Source organism: Acanthisitta chloris, unplaced genomic scaffold, assembly GCF_000695815.1.
Source record: "Acanthisitta chloris isolate BGI_N310 unplaced genomic scaffold, ASM69581v1 scaffold4868, whole genome shotgun sequence".
NCBI classification, from domain to species: Eukaryota; Metazoa; Chordata; class Aves; order Passeriformes; family Acanthisittidae; genus Acanthisitta; species Acanthisitta chloris.
The window spans coordinates 30,667-41,529 of record NW_008685240.1 but is presented as its reverse complement, the minus strand read 5'-3'; the positions used below and the strand labels follow the sequence as shown (position 1 = coordinate 41,529).

At 39.0% G+C, this 10,863-nt stretch overlaps 1 protein-coding gene across 1 annotated transcript in view; it reads left to right on the top strand.

The window, feature by feature from the left end:
• The window catches only part of LOC103806943 (dynamin-3-like), a gene marked incomplete at both ends in the record, with an annotated part of 41,543 nt that overhangs the window by 5,548 nt on the left and 25,132 nt on the right, over positions 1-10,863 (top strand). Inside the window, 4 exons of the mRNA XM_009079657.1 lie at positions 5,756-5,905; positions 7,427-7,630; positions 8,181-8,279; positions 9,336-9,496. Coding sequence (XP_009077905.1) covers positions 5,756-5,905; positions 7,427-7,630; positions 8,181-8,279; positions 9,336-9,496 — 614 coding nt within the window. The remainder of the gene's footprint in view (positions 1-5,755; positions 5,906-7,426; positions 7,631-8,180; positions 8,280-9,335; positions 9,497-10,863) is intronic.

The following is a 10,863-nucleotide window of genomic DNA, read 5'->3' as shown; positions in this document are numbered from 1 at the left end:
CAGGAAGGTATGTGGAGGTCTAAGGGGCAAAAACTAGACAAGTGCCACAGTGCCAGGAGCAGTGGAGAGACTTGGCACTTTGCAGGGTAGAAGGGAAGACAGTGACTGCTGTTTTCTGGATCCACTCTCTGGCACCTCCTCATTCAGATGATGAACAAGGGATGCTGTAGAGACCAGTAAAATTATTGAGGTACATCCCCCAAAAGCTAAGAAATGATTCTGCCATGAGGAAAAGGTGGTAGTGACCATTGATCTCTTCTTGAGACAACACAAAGCTCTTCACCCAAAGAGGATTGATATACTGGAAAAGGGATAGTGCTGCCAGTCTGAACCTGGAATTAAGCTGTTAGTGTAAGATTGCAGGGACTGCAAATCTTCCTCTGCACCTGCAAATCTTCCTGGCTGCTGCTGTCTGTGTGGGTTTGTGCCTGGAGTAACCTAAGTAGTGACTGCTGAGGTCTGGCAGCTTTGGGGGCTCAGCCAGTTCTCCCATCAGCACCCTCAAAAGGGGTATAGGCTTCAGTTCATGTTGGGACAAATTAAATGTACCCACAAATACTTGTTTTACAAGTGGTTTTGGCTGGAAGCTTTGATTTCCTTGATCCCAGATTGGTGTTCAGTGACATCAGGAAAGATGGAATTCCCTTATGGAAAGAATGGAGAAAGGCTCTGTATTTGCCCATCTTCAAAAAAGAAAAGTGATAGAAGAGTCAGTCAAAGGTCACTTGCAGGAAAAAGAAATCTGTAGTAAGTTATTGAATAACAATCTGAAAAGTGTTTGAGATGAATAGCAGCCAATGCAAACTCATCAAGGGAAATAACCCTGTCATATCAGTGCAATTTATTTTTTTTATTACAGGGTAACAGTCATGTAAGTTAAGTTAGGCAATTGTCTTATCTTGGGTGCAGTGCAGTCAAAGGTCACTTGCAGGAAAAAGAAATCTGTAGTAAGTTATTGAATAACAATCTGAAAAGTGTTTGAGATGAATAGCAGCCAATGCAAACTCATCAAGGGAAATAACCCTGTCATATCAGTGCAATTTATTTTTTTTATTACAGGGTAACAGTCATGTAAGTTAAGTTAGGCAATTGTCTTATCTTGGGTGCAGTGAGGGAGTTGTATTTTTTTTATTACAGGGTAACAGTCAGTTAATGTAAGTTAAGTTATGGCAAGTGTCTTATCTTGGGTGCAGTAAGGGAGTTGAAATTATCTTGCTTTTTTTAAAAATACAATAAGCAAACTCAGGAAACATGATCTAGAAAGGACCTCTATAAGATGGATGCACAGTTGTTTACAGAGTGGAAGGGACATCCCTCCAGGTCACGTTCAGTATTTGTATGACAGAACAGAGTGTGTCAATATTAAGTTTGTATTTGGCAAATACAAAGAGAATATGAAAGACACCAAAGGGCAGAATTGGAATTCAAATTGCTTGCACAAGAAGAGAAATGCCCCCAAAGTGGGAAGAAGTTCAGCTGGGCCAAGGGCTGTGTCTGTACTGGGAGGCTGGTAATGGGTGAGATAGTCTCCAGGAAAGGACCTGGTGCTCACAGTGGGTCTCTAACAGAACATAACTCACTGATGTTGTGCTTTTGTAAAGCACAGAAATAAATACTATACAAGATGCATCACAGAAATGCAGCCTTAAAAGTAGTTGTTCTGCTTTTTCTCAGTGCTGAGAAGGAGAGAGCTCTGGGGAGAGCTGTGCCTCTGCAACTTCAGGAAAAATGCTTGGAGGATTTACTGTGTGACTAATGGGAAGTTTGCAAAGCATGAGCCATAGGAAAAGGTTGAAAGAACAGAGATACATTTCTTCTACAAACAAAAACTTTTGAAGATGTGAAAGGGTATTGCATCCAAAAGAAGACTTTTTCCCTCCTCTGGTATGAGCATTTGCCCTTATCCTTAAGCAGTTCATTGGTTCCTGAGAGCATGGCCTGGTATTTTATGCTAGTTACTTTCATCAGGTCTACACTACTTCCCATGTTTTTAATCTCTTCTGCATTGACAGGATTTTCTGTTTTGTCTTCAGCACATACCAGGGTACTTGCATTTCCTGTAGCCTTGCTGCTTAAAGGTTAGCTGTGGAATGCCTCAATTTCGAGTATTTCACCTTCAGCCTGTTAGCAAAGCTACAGAAATGAAGTAGCAGAGGGATTATAGACTGGTGAAGACAACAAGGGCTTTTGATACTGCTGCTCTTTTCAGTGAAGCACTGCTGAATGATTTGCTACGGTCCAGATTCACTTAACTGCTCTGTTCAGAAAAACTGGTCCATCATCAAAGGAAAGGTGATGTACTTTCACTGCTGATGTTTATTTGCATGGCTTTAAAACACTCTGTTCAAATCACTCTTTTGAAAGGCTTTGTGCAGTGCTTGGTTGGCACTGACAATGCTGTTGTTCCTTGGGTGACATCTGAGGCTCTGGCAGATGGAAGGGGCAGTAAGAGGAGGTGTTCCCCCTTTGCTGTACATGTTTAAAATGTTTGCTGTAAGCCTACAATTTAATGAGCCACCTTTTTGGAAAACTCCCAAGCTCTTTCCAGTATTCTAGACTGGATACCACCACCAACTTGGAGCAACTCTGCTTGTAATCAGTTTGGGAGGAGCTCTGAATCCAGGTCTCTCAGCTTGGTTGAATTCCTGACCTCTAGTAACAGCTTATTCTGTACAGGGTGAAGTCTTTGGGCTTTGTAAGGTCTTAGGTTCAGGCTGATGTGGATCAAGGATGTTTTCCAAAACATCTCTGATGTATTTCTCAGGACTGATCCATATCTTGTCACTCAGCTGTCTTTACTTAGAGACTAATCCATGAAATATCCCGAGTGTGTATGTCATTTAAATGGTTTGAGAACAGCAGTGGCTGTTTATTGCTGATAACAATACAACTTTGTGCTGGATTAAACCATAAAGGCATAGGGAGAAATAACTGACAGGCAAAATGAGGAGCATTTTAGGAGATATTATCCCATAACACTCGTTTGTGTGATTTGTCACACTTAATTAAAGCTGATGAGATAAATAATCACTTACGGAGGCACTGAAGGAACTCTGCTCTGGTAGCCTTTTCATTCTACATTACCCAAGGTGCTTATAATGAGTGTGGGATGGGGGAAATATATTTTACATGCAAAGACTGTTTTAATTTTTTATCTCATTTTTCTTTCTCTTAATATAACTTCAGTTTTATACAAAAAAATACATGTCTGAAAGCTAGACATCAGGCAGGATTACTTTTTCTTGTCTGGCTTTGCATCCATTCCCACAAAAATGTCAATAAAATGTTTTCCTAGTATTCTTCTGTGTATGAAAGCTGGAAACTGAAGATTGCATTAAAGCATGTGCTTATCCAGGCTGGCTAAAGGCATCATTGCCAAGTTCAAGCTAAGGGCTGAAAGGAGCAAAACAAAGCACTGCTTGTCTGTTTGAATTTTTATTCCGTAGGCTGCGTGTGGCACCACAGGTTATGAACCACTGGAAAGTTTATTCCTTCAGCTCTAGTGGGATCACAGATGTCACTGGGAGGAATGAGTTACTGATAAATATTAACAAAGCTAAAACACAGCAAACTGTTTTATTGGGTTGCCATGAAGCCATTTCAGTCAGCAACTGTTGCTGTTGGTGAATGTGAAAGGGAACCAAGAGAAAAACTTCCTTGGCTGTCAGCTGAGACACTCAGCTGATTACAGACAGGAATGAAGTATTAATTGCTGAATTTAGAAATATTTTGCTGAGAAAATCTAATGAACCACTGGAAAAAAAAGTAACTGAGAAGAATACATTATATTTTATGCCAGGAGCAGTGGATGAGAGCTTGGACAAAATAAGAACTACTTGTCAGCTCTTTTTTAAATTAGGTAGTTATTTCCCTATTTTGAGATGATACATTTTATTTCTCAAGTGTGCTAGAGCACCTGAGAAATTTTATTTTGTGCACTGTATTATTTTTAGTTTTGAAATGTTGTAATATTCCTTGGGTGTTTTAAGAAACAGTTGAAACAAAATCCCCATTTGTTGTCATTTTGATGCTGGAGGTAAAAAAGAAAAGATATTCTGAAATTTTTAAATTGTCCAAAGTGAGATGGAGGGGTTTTTTTGTTAGGTGATCTCTTATTTTTAAAATAAGCAGTGTATTTTTATCTTGACAAGGCTGAGTTGTCCTGTTCCTCACACTTTGGGTCTGGTATTGTAGCACAGAAGGGTTGGTATTTGATGTTTTTTCCACTCTCCTCTGGGGTATTGTAGCACAGAAGGGTTGGTATTCGATGTTTTTTCCACTCTCAGTTTTTTTTACCTCTCAGTTTACTTTAAGTTGTAATTTTGATTGTTTATTTATTAATTATTATTTTTTAACAGCTCTGTCAATAATAGCAATAAAGTGGATTTTGGGAAAGATGCTTCAGTACTAACACACAAGGTCCTCTGATAATCTGTGCTCTCAGATTGAGTCTCCTGAGGTGCTGTTCTATCTTGAGTACCAAGCAAGCTCTAGGCCCAGGTATTTGAGGGCATTTTACCAAGTAACATTTTCTGGGGAAGAAACATCTGACCACTTTGAGATCAGGCCTTGATTGCAGGATGAAATGAACTGGAGCATACACAACTTTTCAACCTTTCTCCAGCCCTACTGGTTAGACCCCTTGTATCTATGATTACCATCTATGTCATGATTTCGGGTTGCAGCCTTACTGTGTGAGATCAACTCTATGATTACCATCTATGTCATGATTTTGGGTTGCAGCCTTGCTGTGTGAGATCAATTTTTGTGTTCTGTTTTGAAGGAAGAAACTCCAGTTTTAAAATCTTGAGCTTTTGGTTATGCAGGCAATCAAAAGATTCCAATATTTGTGTTCTGTTTTGAAGGAAGAAACTTCAGTTTTAAAATCCTGAGCTTTTGGTTATGCAGGCAATCTAAAGATTCCAATGTTTAGTGTCAGTATTTGGAGTCAAAAATTAAAACAGGGACCTAGTGTCAAGTTTGGGCCTAACAAATTAGGATGATTCCTGGTTAGTGCCCTGTTAAGCTAAGAGGACAAGTTGTATGATATCAAATACTTACGAATTAAGATGATTCCTGGTTAGTGCCCTGTTAAGATAAGAGGACAAGTTGTATGATATCAAAGACTTAGGAATTAGTTGTGTTCTCCCCCTCCAGCAAAATCACAGCTCTGTCTATAAGTGTTTTACCAACTTGAAATCATGATTTGTATTTAGACTTCAGGAAGATTTTAGGAAATGAGGAGTTGTGTTAAAAGCATTACAGTGTTTAAGTGATCTTGTTTTCATGATAAACCTCTAAAAAATTGCAGAATTCCTTTGCTAGGTTCATGTGCACCATGGGCTGTTAGTTTTTGAAACAAATGCTAATAATCTTTCATGATACGAAACTTGAATTACTTTTCAATTTAGTGATGTATTACAGTCAGATGTAATCAGATGAAAACTCAGAATCTGATTCACAATCTGTTCCTTGTTCTATTACTGTAAGTGGTATCTATCTGAATCTTTCAGGTTGTTCCAGAAGATGATGTGCTAAAGATAAGAGCAGTAAATTGTATCCATTCAATTTGGCTTTTTAACTAAGCCTTTCTTGTTGTAAGCTGTTTCCTATGTTCTGTCATAACAAGGCTTTCCTGGTAGCCACAATGACACACATTTGTGCACACACATCTGAAGAACACCAGGGGCTGGAAAGTGGGGTGTCCAAGTAAATAAGCCTGTGAAATACAGAGTTGTTGATATTTTTTTCACAGAGTATGCTGAATTTCTACACTGCAAAGGGAAGAAATTTACTGATTTTGATGAAGTTCGTCAGGAAATTGAAGTAGAAACAGATAGAGTAACAGGAATGAATAAAGGCATTTCTTCCATTCCTATTAATTTAAGAGTATATTCTCCACATGGTAGGTAAAATTATTCTGCTTTCCCCTTCTGTCATGTAATGGACTGTGTAGCTCTGTCTGTCTGTTCCCTTTGTGTGTGTTCTTATTGCTTGATCTTCTGGGGTGAAAGGACTTCGAAGGCTGAGCTGAACCAAAAGTGGATATGTATCTGGAAGAAACTTCAAATTCTCCTGTGTTAAGTATCCACTCTGTGGTGGAGAGCTGATGTCACTAGAGCTGGGCAGAACACAGACTCTCTGTTCCATTTAATATCCTCTTGATTTAAAAATATCCTCACTCTGAGCCAGGATGGAAACAATTTCTCCCCCAGCACATTCACCATTAGATAGTAGCTCACTACCAATAATAGGAGATGGGAGACTTAGTGGCAAAACATGTTTCTGCCACCCTCCAGAGGGATTCCCTGATCAGTGATCTAGGAAGTCACTGTCTCCTTGCCTTATTGGAAATTTATTTTTTGCTGTCACTAAAAATATATTCTGACAATAATGGTGTTTGAAGCTGCTTTCTGTAGAGGGCCCCTGTATAGATCAAAATTGGTTCCTCTGGTTGTCATCTGCCCAAATTAATGAAGGCAGTCTAGAGGAAATGTTTCCCATCCAGTCTGTCTTGGATACAGGAGAAAAGCACTGTGTTTGCCTGAAGCACTTTGTTTTTCTAACTGGAGAGAAGCTGGAGTTTAGCCCTTCCTCAAGGCTTTTTTGTTGAACGTGCTGACTCCAGGAGAAAGTGAAAATTTCCTACCTGTTACTCTTACATTGTTTTATTAGGATCAGTCTTTTAGTTCTGCAACTGTTGTCTGTATTAACTAGACCCCAAATACACTTCTGGTGTTTCTTGTACCCCAGTGCTGGCTGAACAGGCTAGGATGCTTCTAGCTGGCACTGTGACCTGTACTGGGGAAACCATGTCAGAGCAAACCAGATTTTCTTAATAGATTCACTTTTTACATGCTTCTTACTTTGTCTGAAGAAATTACAGAGTGGAAAAAAACCAACCCTAAAACCCAAAGCAACAACATCCCCCCAAATCCCTTAAAAATAATTTTGCTATGTAGGTTAAACTAGCTATTGATCTTTTTGAGCATTTTTTAATTGGAGACACTGTTGAAAGAATGGCCAGACAAGGACTATATTTAAAACCAACAACCAAACAACTTATTGGGGTTGATTTGAAAGATGGAGTGGGAATGGTCTGTTGCCTGTGCTCCTGCTGTTGGACAAAGCTCAGAAAGTCACGTTCATTTGCCTAAGAGCCCTCAAGGATATTTGCTGTAAGTATCATTCTATACCAGTTGTAATATTTAAAATATTAACTAGCAGTAATAAATGCAGAGATGAAAGACCAGGAGGGAAACGAGTGTACTTTGAGTTTGTCAGGCATTTTGTTTGAACTGTTGACAATATTTATACTCCTGTAAAGGTAATTGTGTGGGGGCTTATGTGACTGTAACTTGTCTGCAGACCTCTTTGTCATGTCAGGTGTAGTAACCAGTTTTATAATCCTGTGTTTTCCATGTAGTCTTAAGCCTGACCCTTATTGATTTGCCGGGAATCACTAAAGTGCCAGTAGGGGATCAACCTCCAGATATTGAGCAACAGATCAGAGAGATGATAATGCAGTTCATCTCAAGAGAGAACTGTCTGATACTGGCTGTGACTCCAGCTAACACTGATCTGGCCAACTCAGATGCACTGAAGCTAGCCAAGGAAGTGGATCCTCAGGGTAAGCATGATTGAATGTTGCCACTTGTTGTTCTCAGTGTAATAACATAATTGGGAGTAATAGACCAACTCTTGTGTGAAATTTCATCATGAATGGTATGTCATATAGATGTGTAGATATACATTCTCATACAGCCTTCAAGGTCACAATAACTGTTAGCTCAGTATTGGTCAGGTAATCTTGCTAGAAATGTATTTTAAAAACTTTGTCACTATCTCTTACAAACAAGTGCAGCAGTGCCTACCTGGAAACTTTTGTAGTGTCAGGCAAAATGGGCCATGGTACTATGGAATTTCTAGATACTTGAATCATAAATTTTATACAGTCATGTTGTAGGGATGCTGAGCCTTGTTAAAGAACTCTGAGCAACACATTTCAGCACTGGCAATTCCCTTCTTTTCCAGACATACCATAACTTGAGTTGTAGCTGGTATTGTGTGATACAAGCTGGGAGAAGGTCACATATCTGATATTATATAAAATGTAATTGTTCTTCCTGAATCTAAAGAATTCTTCAATAACTTTTTCCTCCTGCCTCCACCCTGGTCAGGCCTTAGGACCATTGGTGTGATCACAAAATTGGATCTGATGGACGAAGGAACAGATGCAAGAGAAATTCTAGAAAACAGACTACTCCCTCTGCGCAGAGGTGAGAATGTTCAGTGGCCTATATTCTTTGCAATCCAGAAGATGGTTTGGATAAGAGAGATGTTTGGGAGTCCTGGAGATGAATCAAAGGTTACACTGGACTTGATGAGTTCCTAGCTTTTATAGTTACCTATTCAGCAAACTGGGAGTCCTGGAGATGAATCAAAGGTTGCACTGAACTTGATGAGTTCCTAGCTTTTTATAGTTACCTATTCAGCAAAGAAAATATCCTGCAAGTAAAATATCTTCCTTTCTGGACCTGGGAAATACACTGCATACTCCAGACAAAGCACAAGTTGTTAGCCAGTTGTGTTTTTTTTGTTCTCCGCCAGGTTGCTGTAACTAGTAACAAGAGTCTTTTTCTCTTTGCACATGATAGAAACAAGTACCAGAGCTTTGGTAATCTCACTCTAAACCAAGATTTGATCATTTCCTGAAATTTTTCTGTGTGATTGTTCTGGCAGCTACTGCCACAGTTGCTCATGCTGTTAGTAACATGAAGAATTTTGGTTCTGGTTATAGTTTATTGATGAGACAACCATCTCCTCCCATGGAGCGTGTTGGTCCAGCAAAGGAGAAGAATTTTTTTTTGTATTTAGTTAATATGGTATCATTTATCTGTGTCGACTGGTCCAGCAAAGGAGAAGAATTTTTTTCTGTATTTAGTTAATATGGTATCGTTTATCTGTGTCGACCTGTGTGTGACTTCTGTTTTAGGGTTTTTGGTTTGCTTATTTTTGAAGTGGTTTCTTTGGGGTTCACCAATGTTTCAGATGTTTCTGTATTTGACTTGGTGATTTAAAAGGAAGTATGTCTGTTATACCTACACAGGATGAACAGTGTAGATGCTATTAAGGTCATTACAGTACTCTGTTATACCTACACAGGATGAACAGTATAGATGCTATTAAGGTCGTTAGAGTATGTGTGAACGATATCTGAAATGGCTAAATTGGAAAGTTTTGTTTGAACTGAGGCTGTTTGGTTCTATTTAGCATGAATTCAGTAGTTCTGCCAATAGCTGCATTGATTTCCCCATTGGTTTGTGTTGTTTCAGGTTATATTGGTGTTGTAAACAGAAGCCAGAAAGACATTGATGGGAAGAAGGACATAAAGGCAGCTGTTCTGGCAGAAAGGAAATTCTTCCTTTCCCATCCATCCTACAGGCACATGGCAGATCGGATGGGAACACCATATCTCCAGAAAGTTCTAAACCAGGTAAAACCTGAAGGCTTTGTGGTGAGAGGCAGTTTTATAATGATAGGGCCAATGTACAGACTTCATTAACATGAATGTTGGTTACTGAACCTCCTTTACTCTCTCCTTTTTTTGATGTTTTTAATTTGCACAAGATGAACCCAAAGTTGTATATTAAATGTGGCACAGAAAATCTTGCTGTGATGTGTACTTTGAGTTTTACTGATGGTCCAGCAATCTCCTGGAGAGGCAGTTTTATAATGATAGGGCCAATGTACAGACTTCATTAACATGAATGTTGGTTACTGAACCTCCTTTACTCTCTCCTTTTTTTGATGTTTTTAATTTGCACAAGATGAACCCAAAGTTGTATATTAAATGTGGCACAGAAAATCTTGCTGTGATGTGTACTTTGAGTTTTACTGATGGTCCAGCAATCTCCTGTTGATGTGTACTTTGAGTTTTACTGATGGTCCTGCACTCTCCTCTTCTCTTGAATAATGAATATGAACATCAAAAATAAGACTTGTCTCCCTTCCTGAAAGTATACCATCCTATTCCTTAATTATCACATTTCTTCTAGTGTAACAGGATTTTTAAAACTCAAATTTAGAACTTAGGAACAAAACTCCACAATGTTTTTGAGGTCATGTATCCTGTGAGCACACTGTGTTTATTGTAGTTTTTGCTAGAAACAGTCTACTGTGTACTAATGCAATAAATGACAAATACAGTAATCAGATCACTTTGTTCACACTCCTTTTATTTTTGCTGAAACCTTTGGTTTCATGAGTCCATGACAAACTGTGTCAGATCACAGCTTCCTTCAGCTGGGAATAGAGGTTTATTTCCCAGTCACCTGGAGGAGAAACCCATAGCTTACTATCCTAATGAAGATATTGCCTGCAGCAGGTTTGGAGGAGTTTGTAATTCTCTTCACCATTTTGGGTCTTTGAGTATTGCTCTTTCCATAGCACCATTTCTTAACTTGAGCAGCATATGACCCTTAGGATGATGCATCGCAGCAGACATGAAGAGGACAAGATCAAGTCATGTCTGGTTCTCTAAAATTGCTGTGATTGTTATTTTTTTTTCGTTATTTTATCAGCTGACCAGTGTTCTTGGCATTCCTACAAGTCACACTTGCTAGTGTTTTTTCCAGTTGACTGTTAAAATTGCAGCCTGTGGTCTGGAATAGACAAAGACCAGGTCAGCATGACTTTGTTCATTTCAGACAGCAGCTGGAAGCCACAAAGTTATTGATTAAGGCAGCAAACAAAGTGGCTGATTTACTTAATTTTTTGCCACAGTGTCTTTGCAGCTGTAACTTGACAGCTAGCTTAGAGCATGCTCTGCACTCACTCAGAAAGTGCTAATGCCATTTGTTT